General features: G+C 47.0%; 1 protein-coding gene across 3 annotated transcripts in view; it reads left to right on the top strand.

Annotated features, from left to right (window-relative positions):
* Window positions 1-27,066, top strand: part of ebf1a (EBF transcription factor 1a) — a 53,853-nt gene extending 26,787 nt beyond the window's left edge. The window contains exons 7-17 of one of the 3 annotated variants that reach the window (XM_034092671.2): window positions 3,100-3,181; window positions 3,704-3,845; window positions 6,282-6,412; window positions 8,013-8,139; window positions 15,200-15,288; window positions 18,663-18,728; window positions 19,175-19,337; window positions 20,465-20,638; window positions 22,555-22,752; window positions 22,938-23,006; window positions 24,165-27,066. In XM_034092671.2, coding sequence (XP_033948562.1) covers window positions 3,100-3,181; window positions 3,704-3,845; window positions 6,282-6,412; window positions 8,013-8,139; window positions 15,200-15,288; window positions 18,663-18,728; window positions 19,175-19,337; window positions 20,465-20,638; window positions 22,555-22,752; window positions 22,938-23,005 — 1,240 coding nt within the window. In that variant the 3' untranslated portion in view covers window position 23,006; window positions 24,165-27,066. The other 2 variants (XM_034092672.2, XM_034092673.2) reach the window with 2 other exon arrangements.
* The last annotated feature ends 884 nt before the right edge of the window (window positions 27,067-27,950 follow it).

Here is a 27,950-nt window from a genome sequence, read left to right as displayed (position 1 = left end):
TACGCCCCCCTGCAAAGGAGGGGGGCGAGGCATGAGCGTCATGTTACCATGCTGTTACCATGCCACGCAACCTCTCATTCCCCTGATAGGTGGAGAGTTGCCCATATAGGCGGAGCTCCCCGTTTCTGACGTCAGGACAGTGTTCAAATCTGTATCCGTCTGTATCAGATCCGTTGCAGCCCAGTTTTTAGAGATGTTGGTATGGAGGGAAAGAGAGAGGGTTGTGTTTTCTGACACTTGGTGAGTTCCCTGACACACCGGGGACACATATTCATGTATAAAAGACGTACAAAAGTGCATTTTGCATGATAGGTCCCCTTTAAGATACAGAATCGTCATAAAAAATACAACCCATGTAATTCTTCCTTTAGATTCTTTTAATGTTCAAATTTCCAGAGATTATAACATGATGTCAATTGATAAAACATACGACTTCATTAACTTTAAAAATCTGTTTAAATGAACTCATTTGGAATAGCGGGTGGTGTCGTTTAAGAGGAATTTATTGGATAACGTTATGGGGGTCCGTCTGAAAAAGGGATTTTAAAGTCAACATGACTAACAGAGCAACATTCCTTAAAATCACCTTTTTCATTGATTAAAAAGCGAGGAAAACATAATAATAGAGAGCTGAGCTGAGCAAACGAGGGAATTACAGACTATCCTCAGATATCTGTCCATATTTACTGGTCAGCTGTCAATCAGATTATCCATAAATCCTTATGGTAATCTCTTTGCTATTGCATATCAACACACACTGCTCTTCATCCACCCCCCCCCCCCCCCCCCCCCCCCCCCCCATACACCCACACTCTGTTGATCCATGTAAATGTGGTGATTCCAGGGAAGTTGATAGAGCACAGCGGAATCAACATCCTGCAGTTTTGTAATGTTTCCGTGCAGCTGACTCCAGACACCTTAAATCGTGTAAATAATGAATCAGATGATTCACGCGTGCAGGAGGTCGAGGGGACGCTCTGACATATGGCTAAGCGAATGAGGCATGCTGACTTTTTCGCACTCGATATCTAGGTAGAGTCTCACTTTCCCCTTTTCCTCCACCGCCTCCTCTCTCCAACCCAAACTCTAATATTTAACCACCTGATTTTGTCACCTCTGACTGTGGTGACCCCGACTTTCCTCTAGCCACTTATCCATCATCCGTCCATCATGAATACCTCAGAGGAGGACAGTTGGGGAAGAGAGCGGAGTCAATGAATAAAACAGGAGGCGCGGTGAGTTAGGTGGAGTATGTTGGACAAGTGGATGTGGTCCACAGCTGTCTGTGAGGCTGTCTGTGAGGCTGCTCTCTGACCTCGAGGAGATAAGAAAGTTGGGAGACCCTCAGCCTGTGGGGTCCAACAGCCGCTGTGGGGGAAAAAAGCCTCCATCTCTGTGCTTCATGAATTATTGAGGTATTGGCCTACAGCTTCTAAAATATACAGGAGGGTGGTCCGTCTCTCCTTTCGGATTTCACGTACTCTCCACCTCGTCCGTCTGTCTATCTTTCTATCATTTCTTTCTCTTCTCGCTTTCTACTTCACTCCCTTTTTCCCTCTCTCCTTTCTCTCATTCAGATTTAGCCTCTTGCGCCAGAGAGATCATAAATCAGAACACAAACAAAGAAGAAAAAAAGAGCGCGGCAGATAAGACAGTTTGTTATTCACATCATAAGAGGCTACCACTAACCAGCTGTCATGCATTTAAAAGTTGTCCGGGATAAATGCACAAGTTCTTGCGTTACATCAGATGCTTGTAATGTGCACAGCAGTGGGCTGGCCCTTGCAATGAGACAGAACTCTGGTCTGTCCACTGATCTTCTCTGCTCTCTTGTTTTTCCACTTTTTTTGTTCTTCCCTCGATGAAGCAATTGTCCAAGGCACGCTGCTGCTTACTGTGTTTCTCTTGACATGTCTTTTCTCTCTGTGTGTGTGTGTGTGTGTGTGTGTGTGTGTGTGTGTGTGTGTGTGTGTGTGTGTGTGTGTGTGTGTGTGTGTGTGTGTGTGTGTGTGTGTGTGTGTGTGTGTGTGTGTGTGTGTGTGTGTGTGTGTGTGTGTGTGTGTGTGTGTGTGTGTGTGTGTGTGTGTGTGTGTGTGTGAGATGCGTTTGCTCGTGCATGATTATATCAAAGGCAGTTGGCTCCAAACGCGCTGCCCAGTGCAGAATCTTAGCCATAACAAATGAACAGAGGCTAGAAAATAAGACATTTGAAAGAAAAGCTGAGCAAAGGAGTGATTCTCTCTCTGGCTGCTGGAGATCTGTATTGTAAGCAGTTTCAGCTGTCAGCACTTCTTTGAGCTACCTCAAAGGGAGGAGGAGGAGGAGGGGACCGGGAAATGGTGTAGTTTTATTTTCCCCATTTTGAGGGTTCTTGTTTATTTGTACACGGCGCTGTTTATATTCGCGGTTCATTTGATATCATTTGTTTTCTTCTCAGAGAAACAGACAGTGCAGAAGGGAGAGTTAGACGTACTCGTCAGTGAAAGAAGAAGTTGTCAGGCTTTAAGCCTCGGGGTGGGGCTGGGGAATAAAAATTGTCAGCCGTCCCCTTTTTTCTGCTTTTCAGGCCTCCGGTTCCCCCACCCATTCCCCCCCCCCCCGCCCATTCCCCCCCCCCCCCTTTAACTCCTCCCCCCTCCCTCATTAAGTATTGATGTGGGTAGCCATACTTGCCATCTCAGCCTATTAATAATGCATGGCAGGTGCTGTTGATTTGGTCCCTCACACTGAGATTGAGAGAGGCAGGAATGGCAACACTATGCTGCATAGTAGCTACAGCATAACCTCCTCAGCTGGGGGGGGGGGGTGTTCTGGGGCTGCGTCTGCCCCGGTGAGTTTATGGCAAGCAGCTCGGAGATGGATATACAAGGTAGCATCTTACTCAATATCCCCGAGCTGTTTTTACATTGCAAACACCCTTTGTCATAAACAAATGATGGATGGCGGTGGGACAGTGTATGAGCCGCGTCTGCCACTGCTGGTTTATTAGTTTTATTTGTACCTTGTGTTTTATTGAAGTAGCTCATACTGTACTTCCAGTGACAGACAGCTTCTCTTTCACTAACACATTTGTTTCTCTCTTGTTCTTGACACATGCAGGTTCTTCCTCAAGTTCTTCCTGAAGTGTAACCAGAACTGCCTGAAGAATGCAGGGAACCCTCGGGACATGAGGCGTTTTCAGGTGAGACTCAACTGCATATGTGCATACAGTGTGAAGCACTGTACACACCACTGTCTTTCACATGTTTTTTGGAAAACAATCCAACATGGCAAAAGCATAACCTCCCAGCTCAAGCATCAGCAGGGTCTCTCACATAAATACACTCTTGGATTTCCGAGGGTGGAATCCAGAGAGCAGCAAGATTACAATATGACAAATAGAATTCTCATACACAAATAACACCATCCTGTTTTTTGTATTTACTGGCACGCAACTTTATTATTTTGCTTTACTCATAATGCTCTCACAGTCATTTACAAGCTCAGTGTACGCTACCTGACCAGCACTAAACAGCCAAAGCTGGTGGACAAACATATTGAAGTATTTCACAGCTAAAGAGCCAAAAACAGAAGTATAAGGACTACATTCACCAAGTGGCCAGGAACACTTCTCCTGTCTATGTGTCTATGTTCGCTAAATCAGTGTCAAAACTGAGGAGTTTAACGTAGTTTTAATATTTCCTTCAATCTTTTCATTTCCCAGGTGGTTGTGTCGACTACGGTGAGCGTGGAGGGTCACGTCCTGGCCGTGTCCGACAACATGTTTGTGCACAACAACTCCAAACACGGACGCCGGGCCCGAAAACTGGACCCCTCGGAAGGGACTCAGTCCTACCTGGAACACGGTATGAACAGCAGCAGCAAAACACCCAGGCCCTCTCAGAAGCTTTTCTTTGTCTTCCTCACTTTCTCTCTCTTTTTGTTCAACTTCCCTTCCTTCCCTCCCTCCCTCACCCCTTCCCCCTCGTCTGGCTCTGCACTCAACCCCTCTTCTGTCTGCGCTCGATCCCTCTCAAACCTGCTTTCTTATATCTCTCCTGCTTCCTCCCGGATTCTCATTTTCCTCCCTTGTAGGGTTTCTAGCTCGGGCTAAGAGAGAGTGCTAGCTAGTGAGTCTCTCGTCTCTCCCTTGTGGCTTGCTCCCCCCAGGTCTCTGCCTCTGGGCCTTCTACTCTGCCTCGCATAAGCACTATGTGTCTTATGAGGTCTGTTCTGCTTAAAGCCAACACTGGCTTTATTTCCTCGGAGACCTGCTTTTATCCTCCAGCCCTCCATCACTCCCCATCCCTCAGGTTTTCAAAAAAGCCCATGCACACACATACACCCCCCCGCATGCACAGTCAGACCCAAACCTGTAATACTTCATAATGACATGTGCACATGATTTAGGAGCCCGCACTGATTCCCAAGTCCCTAATCCAGTTATTTTCTCATTTCGATTTCCCAGACATTGAATAAGAGAAACATATTTTTTTTTTTTGCTTTGAGGAAAGTCAACCTCAGGGATGATAATGACAAAAAACTAAGAAGGGATTTACATGATGGCCGACAGTAGATTGCATTCAGATTGAATGTTATGTTTAAGTCTTTCTAATGACCATTCTCCAGAGGTAAAGGGGGACCACTTGTCCCTATGACAGGCGATTTGAAAAGTTAACAGACATATTGGAGACGTCAGCGAGCCATGGATCTTACACAGAGAGGAGAGCACTCACAGTATTCTAACAGATGTCCCCTGTGTCAGAGAGATTTGTTTGAGAATTTGCTCCTCTGACTTTTTACTCTCCTGACATCAGCGGTGTGAAGTAGGAACAAGAGGAGTGAAAGAAAAAGACAGAGGTAGGAACAATGAGAGGAAAGGGTAAAAGTGCATGATACTATAAAGAACAGATTAAATGATACGGAGAAAGGCTTTACTTATTTCTCTAGTGTGTTTCGAGATTGTGTGCTAGGATACATAACTTTAGGGGCCCATTTCAGGCGGTAATAGATGAGCGGGGCATAAAGTTGAACAGATGGCACCGAGGAACACCCCAAAGTATAATCCTATCACGTGGATTCACGTTCCACCATCTGGTTAATCCACACACACACACACACATGCACATGGAGCGCACATAATATCAGCGGCTGTGAAAAGGAGGCATTTTAGGCCATGATTACGGCCACAGATTGCTGCTTGGTGAACGTTGATCTCTGCAGGCGTATCGAGGGGTTAAATATCATTCCAGCTTGTTGAGGGGGATCAACAGAACAGGGAGTCGGGAAAAGAGCAAATGCTAGGCTGCAGGGGGAAAAAGTCAGCCTAGTCTAAAGTGGATTATGCCGCTTTACAGAATTACAGCATGTCTGACAAGCTGCATATCTGTTAAGGAGAGGAGATTTAGCTTGTATACACATGTATTTTCCCAATGCTGTTCTTTTCTTCAATCACATCCAGTAATCTCCAAGTCCATAATACCAACAGATAAGGCCAACAAGCACATGGAATACCAGTTATTGGAAATGCGGTTTATTGTTGTTATTCCATGTACCCGATAAATAATATGTTTTTGAGAGAAAACATTGAAAGCTTACAAAATGCATTACGAATATCCGAGCCAGAGCTGAAATGACCCCGTCCGGTCACGTGCTCTGTGGCCACAGGCGCTGAGATACAGTAGCCGCACGGATATATAAAAACAGACAGCTGAGCGAGGGCGAAGTGTTTGGTTAATGAAGGCGCCGTATTCACAGGGCAGAGCGACTGTTGGCTCTGCTCCGCTCCCCGGTCGCGTGGCCTTTGATCAGACACTCAGCACACCTGACATTTACACGCCCGCACGCTTTGCCACGTGTCATAAAACAAGCGCACCGCAGCAGCCCTTGCACACAGGGCAGGGGTGATGTTTAATAACGGGGTGCGTATAATCACTCTGATTAGTATTCCTCGCTCGCACCCTGACCCCTGGGAGAGAGGAGAGAGGTGACGTGTGTGTGTGTGTGTGTGTGTGTGTGTGTGTGTGTGTGTGTGTGTGTGTGTGTGTGTGTGTGTGTGTGTGTGTGTGTGTGTGTGTGTGTGTGTGTGTGTGTGTGTGTGTGTGTGTGTGTGTGTGTGTGTGTGTGTGTGTGTGTGTGTGTGTGTGTGTGTGTGTGTGTGTGTGTGTGTGTGTGTGTGTGTGTGTGAGTGAGAGAGAGATGGAGAAGAGGAGGCGAGCGTACATTATGGCAATAGCAAATACCTTTATGGGCTGTCATTAGGTCGGTTACCATCTAATCTATGTTGTCTGTGACTCTTGCAGCGACCCCCAGCATCAAAGCCATCAGCCCCAGTGAAGGCTGGACCACAGGGGGCGCTACCGTCATCATCATCGGGGACAACTTCTTCGACGGGCTGCAGGTCATCTTCGGAACAATGCTGGTCTGGAGCGAGGTTAGTCACCATCTGGTCAACGGTGTGTGTTTCATATGTTTGCATCATGACCACCAAATATTGGTTTTCCTACTTCAAAACGGTTCCCAATCTCTTTAGCTTGGGGCCAACTTAAAACATAGGCCTGTTTGCAGCCCACATCTCACAGGCATAAGTTGAAGGCACACCTTTTATGTTTGACGTGAATGCCTTTTATGGGTATAATAGGTAGAAACAAAAGAAAAAAGTCCAAAGATGTATACATATAGTGTGTAACAAAAAGATATCCTTTCCTAACACTTTGATGATCTTCTCCTACAGTATCTTGGTATCCCAAGGGGGTATTGAGACCATGATGGGAACAACCGTGGTAAACTAGGACTTAATCAATTAATTCTTAATGAACAGAATATTAAAGTAATTTCAAATAAAATGACATTAGTTGGCTTTAGCTTCTCAAATGTGAAAATGTTCCTCATTTCTGAGTTTCACATCCGTGTAAATTGCATCCATGACTGAATTAATAATAACAATGATCACTATTTGCTTCTCTACTGTAAACCCATATCACAAATATTCAACAGTCCTAACAGCCTGCTTTCTCATTTCTCTCTGTACCAGTTATTATTTTAGTCATATCTCTTCTCATCTCCCTTCCTGTCTTTTATTATGTTAGCATCTACCTTCTTGGAATATGTGCACACCGTACTGTATGAATCTCTTTGTACGGAGCATCTGCCACATGACTAAAATGTAAATGTAGTGTATGTGTGAAATTGAAGGTCAGCGAGCGGCGCAGCTAAACAGATTTCTCTTTAGTAAAGGAATAATTCTATAAAAAGCTCCTATATTATCTCGCTGAGAGGTGAATGGGGCCAGACAATGGTGGAATGAAAGCATAGCTAAGTGAGCAATGAAAGGGATAGTTATAACAACACACACATACACACACATACACACACGCACATGCACTATAGCTGCTGGCACAGGCATTGATAGCTTTTGAGCGCTGCTAGCTTTGAGTGCTAGTTGACTATAGCGTGCAGAAAACGAGCACTCAGTGAGGTCCATTTGTGTTTTGTCTTAATACCGTTTTTCTTCAAATACCTGTCAGCACACACACACACACACACACACACACACACACACACACACACACACACACACACACAGATATACATGGGCACATCAGCCGCACTAAGTGAGCCTGTTTACGACACAATGGCGCTTTAATGTGGCTAACGGCAGCCTCAGCTGACAGACACAGAGACAGGCGCAGCAGAGACGAGCATATTATACGTTTACTTATACCGCGTAATAGATGTATGCGCAGGAAGGTGTGTGTTAATCATACACAGATAACTGCTTTTGAACCCCTCTCACACAGTCCATGTCAGCACTGATAACCATCCCAAGCCTCACAGTGACATTGCCTCAGGCTACGAGGCCACCTGAGGGCTTTAGCGCTAACGCATCATTTTCAGGCTGATCATACAAAGGAAAGAGAGTCAAAAGCTGCAAAGGGAAAGGTCTGAGGCAGGCCCAGAACGGTCCCCCGAGCACATGTTTGGATATTCAATTTCATTGCATTAATCTTTCTGCCCTCTCTGCCTCTCCGTAGCTGATCACCCCCCATGCCATCCGTGTGCAAACTCCACCCAGACACATCCCCGGGGTGGTGGAGGTCACGCTGTCCTACAAATCCAAACAGTTCTGCAAAGGCACACCTGGGCGCTTCATCTACACAGGTACTACACTGACTAACACTTACTAATGGCACTCATTAGCAGAGATAATGTAGCCCAAACTTCCAAACTGCTGGGTTTTTTTACAACAATTTTCTCCTTGATGCTCTTTTTTTCCACCTGCCTTTTAGATGTGAATAACAGCTATAATCACATAAATAACTTTTCTATTGTTCTGACTGCATATGTGCAATATCTGCTCATGGTGCAGCTCACACGCAGTCAATGTCTTCACTCCGCTTCTGGAGAACAATGTGCATGCTCAGCAATTTAAAATGGAATAACACGACTCGGTAATTCACCGCAAAAGCCTTTACTGATCGGAGGAGGAAAAGTGTTTGCCCTCTTTTTATGAAGCAGGCGAAGGTCAGGAGGAGGTTTAACCTTTTGATTAGAGGGATTATTGAGATTTACCCCTGTCGAAGGCGCCATCCAGGAGGAGAGTGTGATTTTTGACAGCGAGTGCGGAGGCACGCAAACCCCGAGTGTTACATCAGAGCGTGTATCGTGCAGAGTTATAGCCACGCGGTGAAAAGAGCGGCAGGAAGAGTGAATGCGAAGCGGTGATTAACCAATGCGAGGCCACAGGTCCCCGGGGACGTTGTGAATCACATAAATCTGTCTGTAATCTCAACCACTGATAGACTTAGGCCGTAAAGCCCCCGGCTGGAATTGCCAACATTTGACAAAATCACAATTGAGAGCGAGCGTGTGCGTCACATCGCCGCCATGCATTTTCTCTGCATCTTGTGTGTGTCCTAATTACTGGGCATGGACAGGATCCATGTCCAATGCGTCATAATTATGACTCTGTGTTTGTGTACTTACGAGGGAAGGCTGCGAGGAAGGCCGCCTGTGTTTGTTTGTATGTACGTGTGAATGTATTTCAAGCACACACATGCACGTTGACAAGTAACTGCATTACTAAGACAGAGGGCAGATGGGTAGGCAGCCTTTGCCATGCCAGAGCCATCCAACAGCCCTCTCTCTGCCAAACTCGCAGAGCTGTGTGTACATCGGCGTGCGGAGATGTGTGTGCACAGCCTTTTAATGTGCCAGACATGTGGGAACCGTATGCATACACGCCCTATCTCGCCCAGCCCTCCTCTCTTTCCCCTTGTCACATTCACTTATTCAAAACTTGCTTCTTTAGATGAATTCATCTCCCTCTCTCTGCGCTCTCCATCTCTCTGCCTTTTGGCTCCCACGGATAGAACAATCTCAACAGGTGAGGGGTAGCAAGAGGTCATCCAGTGGAAGCCACACACACACACACACACCGATACACACACCGTGCTGCTGCTTGCCAAGCTGCTGGCACCTTCACGGTGACACAGTCAACCGTGTCGAGGCATAGATCCCACTTCTACTCTTCACACACTTCACTTCAGACCCCGCTCTGCACCCTCAGCGGGTATTTGTATCTCTCCCACTGCTCCTTTATCCTCCCCCTTTTTTTTAGGATTTCGCGTTCTTCTAGAATGAAAGAACCTGCTCACATTTGGTGTCTGGAATGAGAGGATGAGCTGAGCATTTGGAGCGTAACAAATGCAATTGATGAGAGTGTGGAGAGAGGTGGGTGAGAAAGGGAGGAGAGAGAGGGATGGAGGATTACCATGGGCCATGTTGCCCTCCTGGGTCTGTTTGGCACCAGTTTGAGCCCAGTTGCCAGTGGGTACTAATCATGGAGGATTGGCAGCACCGCGTGGCAGCTGGCAGCTAGCGCGCACACACACATCAACACTGGCGGACGTGCATACACTCGTATATTACATGTGCACGCACGATCACACACACACACACACACACGTGCGCTCGGCGAATTACATTGGGGACAGCTGGCATTGCTAATCAACTTCAGCTGAGGAGAGGAAAGCGAGCAGCTCACAGACCTAATTAAGTCAACACATACCCAATAATGCTGCTACCGCTACTTTGCAAACATACACACACACATCTATACGTTTACCCCCCCCCCCCCCTCCACCCTCCGCCGGATCAGTGATACTCCACAACTGGCCGGCGCTGAATGGAAACATTTCAGCCTCAGTTCGGGACGGAGGAGACGAGCGAGGGACTTTTGGTGCAGAGGAGGTTCGGAGAGAAGCTATTACAGTAATGTGTCCTCTGCCGTCTCTGAGGACTCCTCCGCCATTAGACTTCAGAAAGCTCCAATTAGACTCATCAAAGGCAATTAAGCTCTCCACTGATAAGAATATAAGAATGTGGCTCTTCCCTCTGTCTTTGTATCCCCTTATCCCCCTCCTCTCCCTGCCCTCTGCCTTACCCACCTCTGGGGCTGAGAGCTCTCCCTAATCTCCCTCTCTCTCTCCCTCTTTCTATCTCTCATTATCAGGTCATTGCCCACCCCCCACCCCCCCCTTCTCCCCAGTCTCCCCTGTACAAATGCATCTCCATGTTTGGTTATGTATCACCTCATACTGGATTGCTGTCTTAGTGACATTCATCAGAGGTGCTCTCTCTTTTCTTTACGCAGCGCTATATAGAGTTATAATACGTGCCACCAGGGCCCGTAGGGATTTGTGTGTGTGTGTGTGTGTGTGTGTGTGTGTGTGTGTGTGTGTGTGTGTGTGTGTGTGTGTGTGTGTGTGTGTGTGTGTGTGTGTGTGTGTGTGTGTGTGTGTGTGTGTGTGTGTGTGTGTGTGTGTGTGTGTGTGTGTGTGTGTGTGTGTGTGTGTGTGTGTGTGTGTGTGTGTGTGTGTGTTTGTGTGTGTGTGACGCAGGGATACCGGCCATAGATTGGGGGGATTGATGAATCACCCTTGTCGTTCAAAAGGCAATCCCTCCCTCCTCAGTATGCAGCCTTGTCTGCTTAGTGCTCCCGCTACAGCGTCGGCTGATATTAAAAGGCTCTGCTGGCTCACATTAAGGCCGGCACCGTGCGCTCCGACGCGCATCCGCACACACGCGCGTCCGCACACACGCGCACGCACAAACATTAGGGGTAGTTTTTCAGCGCCGAGTGCAGATTAGGTGTGTAGGAAACATCAGTCAGTCGGCGCGAGGTGGAGCAGGAAAAGTGAGGTGAAAGACAAAAGTCAAGAGCAGAATTTAAACCAGGCGGGATGCTGCTGAAGTCTCTCCGCCTCTGAGATCCAAATGAGTTTTAAGGAGTGGAAGAAGGGCTGTCAGTTGTCTGTCACTCTCCACACTGCAGACACAGCGGGGACACACAGGCAATGCCCCAGGTGAAAACATACATGATCAGTAAAGTTCATATTTTCGAATTCATCATTAAATATGCTTGTCACACACAGCTGAGAAAGATTCCTATGCCAAGAAGAGCACTTCAAATGGGTGATGTAGCCGATGCTGATTGTGTGGGCGTAATGACGTTGGTGCAATGTTGCAGAATCAGTAGAAAAATCCGTTGTTAACGCAGACGTACAAACATTCTACATTCAGATGAGACGCACCCACACACGTGAACAAGCACACTCACCAACACACACATGCAGCATGCAGTCATCCGGCAATAAAAGTGGGGTGCAGCGGCGCGCTGGTCAATTACTTGTCTTGCTCCTATTTGTGAATGCAGTCTTTTATTGAGCTCGGGTGGAGGCCTGCCGTTGATTAAAACGGCCGGCCAGACGGGGCCAGCTGAGATAGCAGCACACATCCGCGTTTACGGCACACCGTCTGAACAGTGAGGACATTCACACCTCTATTTGAGATTGAGATTAATTTTCTGCACCATGTGGCTTGTCTTGCCTCTTTAGCGCGCTCCGTTCTTATTACGGGAGCATCTGGTCCGTGATGATGATGTAAATGAATTTCGAAACGAAGATTATTTTATACCCCGCTGAAATGAGCGACGTTCGCCGGGGGGGATGATTTCTTATGTTTTCTTATATCTTAATTCAAGCGCACACTTTTCCCCCCTCGGATGTCCAGGTTCTGCGTTCGCACAGTGCTGTTGTTATCTGTCGACGTGCACTTTTTCAACAGATAATTAGAGCTTAGGTTGTGGTAGCATCCACACCTTCATTGATTTGTAGAATCTCTTAGCGTCTCCCCTCCTCCTCCTCCTCCATCCTCTCCTTCTTCCCTTAGCCTCTCCCTTCCGTTAGGAGGAAAAAGCTCCACTCGTCTGTTTTCTGTGTATGAATTTCCAGCCATGCATTAGTCTCCCTGACATGTTCAAGCGATGCTTTATTTAGCTTGTCGGATTCTGCAAATAAACGCAATCTCTAGGTTTATGGAAAAATGGATAAAAATTAGATTGTAAGGTATTGATCTGGATTGTGAGTAGTCGGTGTGGGGGGGGGTGTGTGTGTGTGTGTGTGTGTGTGTGTGGTGGGGGGGGAGCAGCTCTCATCTGTGTGAGGGTGAGGGGGGGGGGAGAGAAATGAAGCCGTAATTCAGGGCTATTGAACCCCCTGCCACTGGCGGCATCGATTGCAAGGCAGCGCTTATGAGATCACACCTGAGCACTGGAGACTGCAGAGGGGAGGGGAAGGGGGGGGAGAGAGAGGGTAAGGGGAGGGAGGAGAGAGGGATGCAAGGAGGGAGAGGGGAGGGGAAGGAGCGGAGAGAGAGAGAGAGAAACAGAAGGTTGTGATATGATCAGCTCCTTACCTACTGTCTGAGGGCCTGTTAAGGTGTTAACATCAAGCCTCTGAGCCAATTACCTCACCCTGCAAGTACACCCCCCCCCCCCCCCCCCCCCCCCCCACACACACACACACACAGTGTTGTGACACAGAAGGAGAGGGAGGCAGCTCCTGGACACTTACTGTAGCTTCCCCCTCCTCCTCTCCCATGTTTCCAGGACGACTCCGCCGTGCTGACCTCTCAATTATCCCTCACCCCCCCCCCTACACTTTGCGGCCCAAACATCCCCCCTCGTCCCCCCCCCCCCCCCACCCGAAGCTCATACGTCCAGCACCTCTACCCTCCTCCTTCTCCCCCCCCTCACCCCTTCACTCCCCCTGCGGCTCTGTGGGTTATTATAGTGAAATATGAAGCGGTGTGGATTCTAGGCTTCATGAAATTTCCATGAGCATTGATCTGATCTGATGTGGGTGATTGCTGGGTGAATCCCTCCAGTCCAGGGCTGTTGCTCATCTATTCATTTATTTATGGCAGTTATGTTTTACTGGCTTTGATTTGCTCTTCTGGAGAGCGACAGCGAAGGATTATAAATATACCTGTATGGGAGAGTGTGCTTTGAATCCTGGAGTGCACCGGCACAACACTGCTGCGTCCGGGCAGGGTCTTTCTTCCTTCCAGTACTAATTCTCGCTGTGACATTTGAAATATTTAGCATGGATATAAGAACATAAAACACAGAGATAATCCCCAAAGAGACACGTAGTTAGCGGCGCACGTTGTCCCCCACATACTCCTCCTCTGGTTTATGGTCCTTGAAAATGAGCGGAGACAATATCGCTTCCTCTCTCAATTACCAAAAGTGTCTCTTTATTTGTAATAGGGGGTATCGCTGTACGACTTAGGGTTTTTATGCTATTGTTCACTCGAGGCTCATTTGGCGCATTGTGGAGAGAACTGATAACAAATTCATCATAAAAACAAAAGCCTCTGAGAGAACAATCCCCTCCTCAGACGGCACGCCTAATCCAGGGCAAATCCTCCTTAAAGCTTTAGAGAGATCAGAGAATAGGGAAGTAATGTCAAATATTTGTCCTCGGAAATAATTCATACTTTATTTGTTGCATGTGATCATCTCTTTGTTTTGGCTTATTTTATCAGCGGACCAGCTGGCCTGTAATGCGTGTCATTCTTCAGAAGTCGAGCCTGCCTCTGGCATCTCTTCCACTTGTTTTCTCTCTGGTTTGTCGTTGCTAGCGATTCACCTTTCCTTTCTCTCACTCTTCTGGATTACTGGAGTGTTCCTCTGGGAGAGCTTTCCAAATGCGTCTGTGGTGCCAAAACAGAGCAACACCGATTCCCCCTGCTTTGCTCTCTTTTGGCTGTGTGTGTTTTGAGCGAGCGGCTCAGGAGGAGCCATGGTGAAGTCACTGGAGGTCCAGCAGGACAGCTTGTACTCATAGCCTCTAGGGGCCTTTTTTCTGGGGGCCGCCTGGCTGCTCAGATGTGAGGCGAGCAGGGCATCAGCCCCCAGGAAACGTCCAAGCTGCGACCCACGGGGGAAACAGACGGACGCCACAGACACAGAGAATCCTCACGCACAACGGCTCCTTTTCTTTCACTCGACACAAACAAGTGTGCGGGATGAAGCCACGCACTGTAAACAGAAGCAGCTTCGTGTAGGCTGCAGCCGAGAAAGTAGTCAAGACTGTTATCCATGCTGTGCATTGACTCCCCAGGCAACCCACAAAGAGGCACAGGGGGAGGAGGGTAACAGACAGAAAGAGAGTACATTAGGAATGAATTATGTGGAGAGAGCACTTATCCAACAATCCTCCTCTGAAGTGTTTGTACTATGAGCCTCAGATCTTCATTGTATTTATTCTAATGTTTAAATATTCATGGTAAATCTTCTCATATTCAATTACCGTAGCACGACCACAGCATGCCGAGAGAGTGATTTCTCCCTGCTGCCTGGATGATCTGACTGTGTGTGTGTGTCTGTGTGTGTGTGTGCGTGAGTGTATGCGACCGCCTCTATGTGTGTCTGTGTGTGTGTGTTTAGGTTGTTCCCCGGAGCGATCAAGCCTTTGTTATATTGGAACCAGTCTCTGTAATTGCTTATATTAGTCGCTGATCAACGCAAGACCACAGGACACACACACCCCGCATGCACACAAACACACACACTCTGCCTGATTCCTGACAGTCTTTTTATTAACCACCAAAGCAGGCGACAGAGAGAGATTCATTACATCACAGGCAAACAAAGACACACACCAGACTTAATAGAGAACACCCACATTTCCCCCGCTTTTAGTTTAATGTTGAAGTGTGAAAAAAACCTGCTTAATTCAGTCGTTTCTACCGTAGGAGAGAATCGCTCCTCCCGCGGAAGCGCTCGCATGCTGCTGAGCCGAGGGTGTTTGTCATTATTAAGAATCAAACGTTAAAAGTTGTATTTCTCTTCCCTCCGTCTCTCTTTCTGCAGCACTGAACGAGCCCACCATAGACTACGGCTTCCAGAGGTTACAGAAGGTCATCCCCAGACACCCCGGAGACCAAGAGAGATTACCCAAGGTACACTGCTCCGCTCCTCTCGTGTGTCCGGTTGCCACGTGCTATTATCTTCATAGGGATTTGTCTTGGTAACAGCGAGAGATATTGACAACTCCTCGAGTTTCATAGCATGTACGGACAGACGTGGCACAAGGGCAGCGCGACCTCACATACAGAGGAATAACTGTGTGCTCCGGACAGTAAGCCATACATGACACCGTGCGGTACATTTTATCATACGGTCATTTTCTGCCCAAACAAACACTTTATACAGCGTTGTGAGTGCACAAGCAACTCTATTCATCCTTCCAGTATAAGGTCATTTAGACTGGCAAAGTGGGAGAGGGAAGGGGAAGAATGGAGGGAGGGAAAAGAGGGAGGAAAGGAGGTTGAGGGAGGAAGAGAGAGGCAGAAGCAGGTTAGGTGATCCATCATAGCTGTCCAGTCTTACCTCCTGCTGGGTCAGTGGATCGAAGTCAACCCCGGGTGGACTTTATTACTTCCAGCACACACACACACACACACATTACACAGAAATGCACACACGCATTTCTTTGTGGCTGTTCACACACACTCGGCGGAGGGAAGTCACCAGGAGGCGGAGATGGAGAGCCCAGGTAGATGCAGAAGGAAGATAGAGAAATCACTTGTCCTCGCCGCGTGTCATGTCTGGCGGATACGCGGCTTGTCCCGGCGAGTGTCTGGTCTTTGGCCTATCAGCCCCCCGTATCTCTCTAAATATCTTTGAATCCATCCTTCTCCTCTCCTCTCCTCCTCTTCTTCCTCCCTCGCTCCGCGGTGTCTCTTCTCTCTTCTAAATGAACAGCGGTAGCTGGCAGGCCCGGTTGTTCATTTCAGCTCTATTGATTTGTGCCTTTATTGAGGTAATAACAGTTTGTTGACCGCACTTCTCTCAACTGTTGGCCTCAATCATCCAGGAGAGGGGCACACACTGGCAACCTCTCCAGATGCAAGTGTCCTCTCCTGGTCCCTCTGGCAGAAGCCTCTCTGTGGTGGTTCTGTTTGCAATGGAGACTTAATTGATTGGGAATATAACGTAGTCTGTTCTAGTGGCACCTTTTTTCCTAATGAACCAACACTGAGCGGGATGTCTGCCAAAGCCTGTTCTGTATCGCTGTGTATTGTGGTAGTGATCCAGTGTCCAGCTGAAACTGCCCCATACTGCGCTGCGGCTAACAGCAAGAGTCAGACTGCAGGGTGTTTAGCTGCAAGCTGTGGTGGAGCTGGGGGTCTGGGGCCGGCTAATGAGTGACCGCCCTGCCAGACGAGGCCAGGCTCTGCTCTGGATCAGGTTCCCCTTCCTGTTGACGTCTCTGTGGGCCTGACTTTACGGGAAGAGACCCTGCGCCCAGGAAATGGTCTCCCCTTACAGCATCAGAGCCAGGGAGGCAGCTCGGCGCTAACCACATTTATCTGTTTATCAGAAGGACTCTGGAGCGCTGCCTAATCACGTTTAGCTACCGGACAGATCCCTTTGCTAACGAGAGACTGATAGGTACAGACGGGGCACAGGACCACGAGAGAGTGATTAATAGAGAGGATGGGAGAGGAGGAGAGAAAGATGTCTAGTGATGAAGGTGAGGAGGAGACAGACAGGAAGTCCCGAAGAGAAAGTCTACGAGACTCATAGTGCAGGAAAAAACAAAAGACAATTTAGATGAAGTGACCATGACCTGCCTGCCCACCGTTACACTCCAGCTGCGGATACATTTGTGTCCTAATGCCTCACACTTCCCTCATTTCCACTGCTCCTTCCTCACTTTCTCCCCCTCCCCTCCCCTCCCTCCCATCATCCATCTACCCATCTAGCAATCCCTGGGAGGCACGGGGCGTCGAGGAAAAGCATAGAGAAGGAAGCGAGGAGCGGTGCATACATACTAAAGAACCACTTACCTTCCCAGGGCCTCTACATCTCTCAATCATGCCGAGCAGGCCTCCTCTACCAGTCTCCCCTCTCTTCCGTCTCTCCTCTCTTCCTCCCTCCCCCTGCCTCCCTCTCTGCCTCCCCCAGATAGTGCTAGTAATGGGAGGTTAACACAGAGGCAGCGCTCCCATTATTGAGTGAATTTAGCACCTCGGACAGCGCTCTACAATCTTTATTGCTTTGCTGACCCTCTCGTCATGTCCTGGGCGTGCTCGACAGCCTCCACAATGTGCGGGGCTAAGAGACTGTGTGTGTGTGTGTGTGTGTGTGTGTGTGTGTGTGTGTGTGTGTGTGTGTGTGTGTGTGTGTGTGTGTGTGTGTGTGTGTGTGTGTGTGTGTGTGTGTGTGTGTGTGTGTGTGTGTGTGTGTGTGTGTGTGTGTGTGTGTGTGTGTGTGTGTGTGTGTGTGTGTGTGTGTGTGTGTGTGTGTGTGTGTGTGTGTGTGTGTGTGTGTGTGTGTGTGTGTGTGTGTGTGTGTGTGTGTGTGTGTGTGTGTGTGTGTGTGTGTGTGTGATGGTCTGATTGAAAGGCGGTGTGTCACGGAACAGAGAGCACACATGCTCCAGGGCTTGTTCACAGCGAGGGATACACTCAAGAGGGTATAGCGCACAGCGTGTGTGTGTGTGTGTGTGTGTGCGAGTGGAAGAGAGAGCGGGAGGGAGAGAAAGAAACGCGGGGAAGGTTGGAGGGGAGGGGGCTGCAATTTTCTGGTTGTCGCGCCTCCAGCATATATCCCGGCCCCGGCACATTAACTTTTAAAAAGGGTTTCGTAGGGCTGTAGGTGTCTACATCACACACACACATAACGACCGCCTGGAGTCACACACTCACACACTCAGGCAGGGAGAAGAATAGAGACGGGGAGAGAAAGGAGGGTAAGCGGGAGAAAATGAGCGGCAAACGCTACTGAAGGATAAATGTTTGATGTGGGAAATTCCACTCGGCGGTTTTCACCTGAGCAATGATGCTCTACATTTATCTCACAAAGTGGAAGCAGGGCCATTCACTGGGATCATTACCAGGGTTAATACGGGGCAGGAGACGGGTGTGTCCCCGCTGACGAGGGGAGTTGTGTCGCCGTCAGCCTGATGATATGTTGTGTTAAATGAGATTGATGCATGATCATGTGAAGTAGATTCATGATCCGCCGCTGACAGCAGGGAGGGGAAGATGTAGAAGATGGCTGACTGATAGAGAGATATAGGCTCATGTTTTATTCACAGATAACAGTATCTTACCTCTGCTCTCCCAAACTGCCCGGCTGGTAACAAAGTGCTGGGACAGGCCCATTTCTCTTCCTCTCCCTTCCTCCGTCTGCCTCCTTCCTCATCGCGCTCTCTGTTCTGCATTCACAGCATAATGTAAGACGTGAAATGTAATAAAAGTGACTGAACTCTTTGAGCCTTCACACTCGTGATCAATCCCCTTCCCCTTTGTGTGCTTGATTGTAGGAGGTGATCTTAAAGAGAGCAGCAGACCTGGTGGAGGCCTTGTACGGGATGCCTCACAATAACCAGGTAAACACTCGCACCAGCACAAACATCGCTCTCTCTTTCCTCCAATTATGAGTGGGGTTCCGACCGCACGCAGCATCAAAGGTGGCGTCTCCTTCGGCCCCGCAGCACCCTGCTGTGTTCAGGCGAGGCGTGGGACCGCACACACGTGGGAATAAGTCGGTGCTTTTATCCGCTCATGTGTTGGGGCGGAAAGGAGGAGATGTACGATGTAGAGGGAGGAGAGGATAATAGGAAGTGAGCAGAATGTGGAGAAGTGGGATTAAGACTGAGAGGAAGACGCTAATGAGGCTCCCTTTACTGGAACCAATCCCAGCACTCCCAGTGACCACTGATAAAGAACATGTAGCAATATCTCATGTGCAGATCTTCCTATGAAGCATCGAGGGTGGATGTTCTCTTCTTCTGCTCTCCTGCTGATGACCAAAGCTCTTGTTTGTCTTCCTCAGGAGATGATTCTGAAACGAGCAGCAGATATTGCAGAGGCGCTCTACACGACGGTGCCACGGGGGCACAACCAGCTGTCCGGCCTCGGCAGCGGCTCCGTCCATGCTGGCATGATGGCAGTTAACTCCTTCACTGGGTCGGAGGTGGCACAAACAGCCAATCAGGGTGAGCAACAGCAAACTATCAACGTGTTATCATCATGGGAAATGTGTGCTTTGGTCAAAGAAAGATGGATTGTAAAGAGGTGGGAAAGGGAGATTTTTATTTGTCATGTGGGAATTTCAGAGAGGGTGATTTAAGAGCAGGGAGCAAATAAGGAAGATTCTGAAAAAGGAGGACAGGAGGAGGCGGTAAGAAACGGGGAACACTTGAGTCGAGGAAAGAACGAAGGTGAGAGAGTGAAGAATGGAGAAAAAGAGAGCCGCGGACGGAGTACGATGGAGAAATATGAGCGGGTCCTAGGGGTGTGTATATTAGACTGGGGTCGGCCCCTGTCTGACAGAGAGAGATGTGGGTGCAGTCAGCGGTGATTCATCACATGTATCAGGGGAAGGAGAGCCCAGTGGATGGACCAGCCTCTGGATATGTCTCAATACTTCCAATGAGCTTCCTCCGTCCTTCATCTTCATCTGGAAACATGCCTCAGATGTGGAGAAAACAACAGACTACGCGACTACCGTTTCCTACTCATAACGGATGACGAAAGGGAATTGGTGGTACCTAATTATAAAAAAGGAGGCTACTGCACTACAGTGGAGAAGTGCCGCCCTGTTTGCACTAGAGAGCAGAAAATTCCTGATGTTCAATTCCAGCTGTTTTTTTTCTCCGTTGTCAGCGCATTGGACCACGGATGTATATTTATAGTTTCCATCTTGTCCTCCTTCTGTCTTGCTGCCCCCGTAAAGCATAAAGGAGAGAAAGGTCCTGTCAGAAATACTCGCTTCATTCTTTATAAATGACAGGCGATCTGCAGAGGCCTTTTAGTGTTAATTGCCTTATCGATATATCTCATTTTGGAGCGGAGCCAGTAAGGTGAAAGGCCTCTTGTTTCCGTAGTTGGATAGCAGCTAGTTCCCTCTCAAATCATATCTCTCCGCCATGTTCATTGCTTTCTCGCTCTGCCATATGCTGTCTTAAGAGTTTTCAGTATATTATTTTGGCTTGTTTAGCCTTGCCCATTAGCCGTGTAGGGAAAAGATTATTTGGCAGTGCCGCATGTCCTCATTTTGCTTTGTTTGCCATCTGCTAAATCTCAACACCTATTCTCTTTCTCTCCGTCTCCCCGTCCATAGGTTACAGTAGGAACACGAGCAGTGTCTCCCCTCATGGTTATGTCCCAAGCTCAACTCCGCAGCAGAGCGGCTACAGCACCACTAGCATGAATGGCTACTCTAACTCTGGCATGGCAACCTTGGGCACCTCGCCCAACTTCCTCAATGGATCTGCAGGCAACTCGCCCTATGCTAGTGAGTACAACACACACCACACCCGACACCTAGTGGGGGCCAAAAGATAAAACATGGGAAGCAAAAAAGATCAAGCCTTTTAAACATAAAAGAATAAGAATTTTGCAGGAGTTGAGAAAAGGAGGGAGGGAATAAGATGTGACACGAGGGGGGGAAGTAATGCAGTTCAGCTGGCTCATCTGTTTCTTTAAGAACAGAGTCAAACGCAAATCCCCACTTTATTGGCCAGGGGAGCAGATCACCTAGCACCCCCCCTGCCGACACACCCCACCACCTCTGTTCACACACACACACACACACATTCACCCTCTACATTAAAGACCCTTGATTAAATCAATAAACTAATTGCTAGAGAAGCAATTCCATTTCAGCTCTTTGATTCCTGGGTGTTAACAAGTATTTTAACAGGCTCATCGGCCCCACACAGACACTTTCAATCAATGGCCCCTCGGCCTGCCTTTGTAGGTCCAATTTTCATTAATTGATTAGTTAGGCCCCTTCATAAATGGATTATGACTTTATTGCGAGGATTTGTCAGGAGGAGCCATAAAAGCTAAGTGTTGGATAATAACAACAATAAAGGCAGAAGCAGATATCAGAGGGCAGGTGAAATACAACTCGGTTGATTGTAAAATCACTGAAGGGGAAAATGCTCTTAGTGTATTAGCAGACAAAAGACAAACCCAGCAGGATGAATGGGATGATGGCAGGGGGAGGAAGAATTGTAGGTTGTGAAGATATCGTTTTGGTCATTTCTGTGAGCCAAAATCCAGCCTTGTATAAAGCCTAAATAGCAAAATGTTAGTTTTAATCATTTGTTTTTCCTTTTAAAAACCAATGTCTTATGTCCAATCTTAACAACATGTAATCCAGACTGCTAGGGTTGCTTCGCAAATCTGAGAAGTTCCCAAACAAAAAGCTTTAAGGGAACAAAAGTCACTTGCTAATACTCAGCATCAAGGGTTATTTAACTCAAAATAACAAAGACATGGTTTACAAACAGTCACAGTTGCAGGTGGTTCTGTTTATAAGAAGATAAACTGGTCCTGTTAGCGAACAAGCAAATGAGCTACTTTAGTACAAATGTACACTTAGTAAGCTACCTTGTTTCCTTCTCCCATTGTTGAATGAACTAGCTAGCTTCATTAGCTCGCCTAGCAGCCCACAGAGTAGCCCCGATGCCACCAAGCCTCTAAAGCCACATATCTTTGCAAAAGTGTAGATTAATTTCACTGTGCCATTCTCTCGTGTGATCAGGCCTTTAGGCTTTCAGGGTATGATGCTGATAATGAGGCTCAACATATGGCCGACAAACGAATACACCATGTTCAAGGCGATAGCAATGAAAACACAAAGAACCATTATCACGCCGATGTTATCAGCCCGTCTGCTCTGGCTGTTCATTGAAATCTCGCGGATGATTATCCGTGATGAAGGTGATGTGGGAGAGCCTTGTTTGCCCTGAAAACGAATTACGGGTACAGCACCCCGAGTTAGGGGGGAGATGTTTATCGAGCTGTTGCAACAGCATGAGTCATCAAAACAGAGCCATCAGAGGGAAATAATGCTTGGGGCTGTTTTCAATGCAAGTTTCCAACTCAACACATTTTTTTTTCTTGGCCATGGAATATCTCATTGCCAGGTAGATGCTGAAAAAAAAAAAAAAAAATGCAAACATTTTAAGTCTGAGCCAGCTGATCTGAGTCCAAAATATCACCCCCTCCCCCATCCCACCATCATCCATTGACCAGTCCCTTTCTGTTCGTCCCGACTGCCCGTCCTCTGCCCTCGGCCCTCTCTCTAACCTCGACTCTCCCCCCTCTCCATCTTCATCTCTCCTTCCCTGTCCTTCTTCCCCGACGTGCTCCCTACGACCCCCCTTAACCCCCCTATCCTGCCCGTCTCTCTTCTCTCAGTCGTCCCATCCAGCCCCACCATGGCCTCGTCCACCAGCCTGCCCTCCAACTGCAGCGGCTCCTCCGGCATCTTCTCCTTCTCCCCCGCCAACATGGTGTCCGCCGCCGTCAAGCAGAAAAGCGCCTTCGCCCCCGTCGTGCGACCACAGAACTCCCCCCCGCCCACGTGCAACAACGCTACTAATAACGGCCTGCAAGGTAAGCCGTCGAACACCTTACATTAATTGACATGCTATCCAATATATGTGTATATCTCTGCATCAAGCTTTAATCCTGCTTTTCTTCACCTGCTTATGTTAACAATTTCTCCCTTTTGTTCCCACTTCTTCCTCCTCCTCCTCCTCACTCCCTGTTTCTCTTTCAACTCTCCTTCCTTACTTTAGATCAGTCTTTTGTGGATTCTAGCAAGTACTCATCAAACAACTCTCTGCAGGGCCTGGCCTTCTCCTGAAGTACGTTGATTTCCTCCTTTTTTGTTTCATTCCGCGCGACACTCTCCCACACATCATTTGCACCGGCAGCTCATCCTGCCCTGCCCTTCCTTCTCCTTTCTGTTTTTATTTGTCACCCTCGACTTGTCAAGAGACAGCATGCCACGCCACATGTGTTCCATTTCCTGTTTTCACTTCCTGCTTCCTGCCTGTACTCCAGCGGAGAGGGGGGGTTGTAATGCCACCGTGAGTCATTCTGTTTTCCCATATCCATCGAATGCAGCGCAGGGTCTGTTAGTCTAGGCAGGATGTTGTACGGTGTTGAGATCCTGAGAGAGAGAGAAATGATGGATGGGAATCTTTATCAGAGCCCCGAGCTAAGCACTTCCTCACTTCCTCTGTCGGCGTTGATGAGCGCTGACCACGGTGACCCAAAGGGCTATTGGCCACTGCGCACTGATCACATTGACACTCACACACTCACACACTCACACACACTCTGTTAATCCCAACAAGCCGGAGACACTTAGGAAATAACCAGAGAATTAGTGGATTGAAGAGAGAAGGGGGAATCAATAGTGAGCCAATATCTTATATGAAAAATTCCTCCCAGTGATGGCTTCTGTGTAAATCTACGGGGAAGGGATAGGGGTGAGGGGGAGGTGGGAGAGTGGAGGTGAACACCGGGGAGCGAGTGGCAGGCAGAGCATGATATAAGAAAGTAAAAATGTGAATAAAGCTCTTGACTTCAATTTCCATGTTCGAGAGTTGAGCGTCATTTCATCGCCTCTGTCATCCCACATCACCGCGTCCCCCCCCTCTCTCATGTCTGATTTATGCTCCATGCTGCACTAGGGGCCCACACAATGTAACTGCTAACAATTAACAGCGACAGCTTTTGCATGCAGCTATTCAGAAAAAAAACTGGAATGATGTTAGCCAAGTTAGCGGCGCGGCGGAGGAAAATGTTTTGATTTTGGGGGCCTCGGAATGAAGAGATAATGAGGGAGAGCGTCTTTGTTCGCCAGATGCTGGAGCACATTGCTGTTATGTGACTGTTGTGATGACAGATGAAACCCAGCAATCACATGACTGACCTCTCTCTCTCTCTCTCTCTCTCTCCCCTTCTCTTTCTTTCCTTACCCACAATCTTCCTCCCCCTCTTTTCCCACAAAACAGCGATTCCCGGGATGATCGTTCCACCCATGTAGAGGATCTGGGATGGCTGGAGATTTGGGAATGTTTGAGAGGGGGAAAAGTCACAGTAGCAGAGTCTGGCGAGTCTCTGTTGGGCTCCGGAGCTGAGCTGAACTGAAGGAAGTGAAGATAAGACGCAGGACTCTGGCCTTTCCATTGAGATTTCATCTGAAGGGATAAGGGGAGGAGAGGAACAAGGAACAATACGAACCTTTGTGATGTAATTTCCCTCTTGGTTGAATTAGTGTAGCTTCTCTGACACCGCGTTGGATGGAGTGTATAGAGACTGATAGTTTACCCACAGTGTGACACTGACCTCATGAAAAGAGCATTTATTTATCTTTTATGTTTATGCCTGTAAGGTTTGGGTTTGATTAGCGGAGGCCCCACGCCGTCTCGCAAACCGTAACTCGTACAAACAACAGTGAAGAGTTGGCCATGAAGTTTGCGTAACCTCTGTCACAATAGAAGATGCTTTCTTTAGTGAAACCACATAACAGCACACTAGCCAAATGGAGCTAAGGTCAACAACACAAAAACAAAGAAATACAGAAAAGTCAACCTTCAACTTTGCTGCTAATTATCCCATTTATCTAAAAATGGCATAAGAAAATCGCCCTATGCTAATTCCACATCAGAAACCATGCCTTTCTTTTATTTCCCTCCCCGTTTGGTTTGTTTGTTTGTTTGTTTGAATTTTAATAAAACTGTGAGGATTGAGCCGTTTGCAATATGCTTTTCTGCTTGTCATGTGAAGAAAAAGGAGGTGGTTTAGCCAAAATTGACATTTTGTCTGAGATTTGAGTGAAAAGCCAGAGGATGTGTGTGTCCAGCCAGCACTGCACTGAAGGAGTCTAGCAAATATCAAATTAGAATAAATGCGTGATATATGTGATATATTTTTGTATATAAAAAAAAATCATTTGATGTTTCTTTTTCTGCGATAGCTATAGTTTGAAATGTAAACATTAAAATGTCTTAAGGCAGCTTCTCAGTACAGAAAATAGATTTACTGTGTGTTGTCAATATCTCATCTGCGACACATGACAAACATGGATTTGGATACAAAAAGGGGATTCTGTAAAATATCCTATAAATAATGTATTTATCCCTTGTATTTGTACATTGCCTCTCACCCTCGATTAGTTGTATTGTGTACGTTTAATACAGTAAGTGAACATATTTCACAATGTTTTGTTTCGTTATTTGCTGTTGTCTCTCACTATTTAAATGTGACTTTTTTTTTTTTTTTTAATCTTTTTTTTTTCTATGTTGATTGTTTTGCATTGGTGAACCATGCTTTCAGTTGTTGATTCAAAAACATGCCATTGTCTATTTTTGTATTATTTGTAAGTTAATAAAACATTTCAGTTTATTTCCTTATGAAAATGTTTATTGTATGGCAAAAAAGTAGCATCTTATTCAGAGTATTTGGTTGAAGTAGATTTTTTAAGAATATATACACACATTAATATATACTGTAAATCTATATCTTTTTGTTGGGGCTTTCAGATTGATCCTGTTCTTGAACTGATAATATGCATGGGTTCTTCTCTTGAGTGACACTTTCTTTTTGTGTGTGTGTGGAAACCAAGAGAACTAAGACATTGCTCTGTGTTTTTCTTTCTTTGAGTTCTTCTTTTCCCCCTCTGTTCTTTCTTTTCCTGTTATTTATGCCTGCTTACATACTGTATCTATACTCTTTCTTTTTTTCGGTCACTGTAATCTTTACCAGCAGTCTAGATGCCTTAACAATGCAAACCCATTCTTCATTCAATCACATGTACAGTTTTCTACCCTCACCACAATTGTCTATTGCCACAGAGGAATTCATGGGAACTTGGGGACAAAGCACAAACACACTGTTTGGTGGTGAAGCCAGACTAGAATACAAAGAGCCATAATTCAACAATCACACACACCCCGATGTACCCCGATCTACAGCAATGGCACGCTTTGAAGGAGGCGCGTCCCAGCAGTGCTCATTGCACTTTAGTGTTCACAGAAACACTTTTCTTTCGTAGCGATTATGTAGCTTTTTTTCCAATTAATGAAATAATTTCATCCGCATGTTGGTAATATTTCTCATTAACCACTGGATCACAACAGTGTGACAACACAGAGCCGTTTTAATTGTAGTACAAAGGGGCGCACAGTGAGGAGGAACACTGTCACAGCACAATTTGAATCTCACACATAGGTCTGACTCCAGTATCTGACATCCGATCGCCACAGTCCTGCTCTCCATGTATCAGCCTTCGGACAATACAGCTTCATTACAAGCTAAACAGAACAAGAACAAGTGAGGAAGCATGAAAGGGGGCTCCTTGGCCCCTCAGCCATTTCTGTAGTCTTTTCTTTGTATCTGCCGTGTATCTTCAAGCTGTTGCTGGACAGAGAATAGGGCTTTTCTCTCTGCTTTTCTTTCCTAGAGCCTGGTTTTGTTAAGTGGGTAGAAAGGAGCGTTTTCACAGAGGCGCCTGCTGACAGACGAGTGTTTTTCGGGCACTTGTGTGCTTGTGCTGGGAGGGGCCGGGCGGGAGGGGCCGCACCATATCTGTTTCAAATGAACTACAGAGGTCTGTTGTCATACAATGGCTTCTTTGTAAGCAAAGTTCCATCCTGATTATGAATATTGGTAATGGGTGACAACGTTTTGTATTTAGGTAACAAACAATGAAAAAAAAAAAGATGCAAACCAAATAGCTGGTGTCTATTTTTCCCTCTGTTTTGTCTTTGACTGCAAACACACTGAACAGCTCTATGATATAAGGGAAGAAAAAAAATTCTACTGTATAGATTGTTTTGTTTTTGATGAAAATTGAGCTGTAAGATAACTTTTGGACTCTCACAATGTTGAATTAAAGTTACCTCTTGTCTGTGACTTTGTCAGTTGTCATATTATTTTTTTTAAAGTGCATATTCAACCATTGATGGCCTCCGGTATTTCTTAATGTGCGCTAATTCAAACAACTTCACACTGGACACTGCAATTTCTTATGTCAAAGCAATACAAACGACAAGTGTGAAACTCAAAGGAGAGACAAATATAGCGCAGACCCCTTCCATCTAAGTTAGATGCCATATGAAGATGGGGTTTCTGTGGCTTTTTGTCATATGTACATCTAAAAGCATCATCATCAGTTGACTAAGAATAGATGAGACCTGGCCATCACTAATACCACAGGTCAGAAAAAGGCCTGCGTCCCCTCCCCCACTGGGCTCCTGTCTCTAATGAATCTAATTCATTACTGCATTACTGATGGCATGGTGAACATGGTTAGCCTGACAAGTTTCCTCCTAAACATATTAGTTAATGATGATTCCAAGGTTATTAATTGCAAACGCACCAGCCCACCATAATTGAGTCATCATTTGCATACCCGGTCATCAGCAGAAAATTCATTATTTTTTTATTTTTTGCATATCTAATTTAGGGGCATGCGATTGGATTAGCCTGTGAAAATAGCGGATCCCGGGATTCTGCTGACCTCAGAGTGTTCCAGGGTCTCCACGGTAACTGGAGGCTTCCGCAACCCCGAGGGGCGGGGGAGCGAGGCGACCTGGAAGTACTGATGAAATGAGGACTCGTAAACACTGTGTGTGTGTGAGTGTGTTTGCCTCCTTAATTGCCCAAAGGTTTGTAACTGCATCGGGCTTTTCTCCCATACATCTAATAACAGAGTTGATACTTTGCTGACAAGCACTAAAGTGGGTTGTGGTGTGCACGATTTAGCGGAAAGAGGTGGGATATTGAATTATGGAGGT

Source organism: Pseudochaenichthys georgianus, chromosome 10 (assembly GCF_902827115.2).
Source record: "Pseudochaenichthys georgianus chromosome 10, fPseGeo1.2, whole genome shotgun sequence".
NCBI classification, from domain to species: domain Eukaryota; kingdom Metazoa; phylum Chordata; class Actinopteri; order Perciformes; family Channichthyidae; genus Pseudochaenichthys; species Pseudochaenichthys georgianus.
The sequence above is the reverse complement of the archived record's forward strand: the minus strand, read 5'-3'. Positions and strand labels throughout refer to the sequence as shown.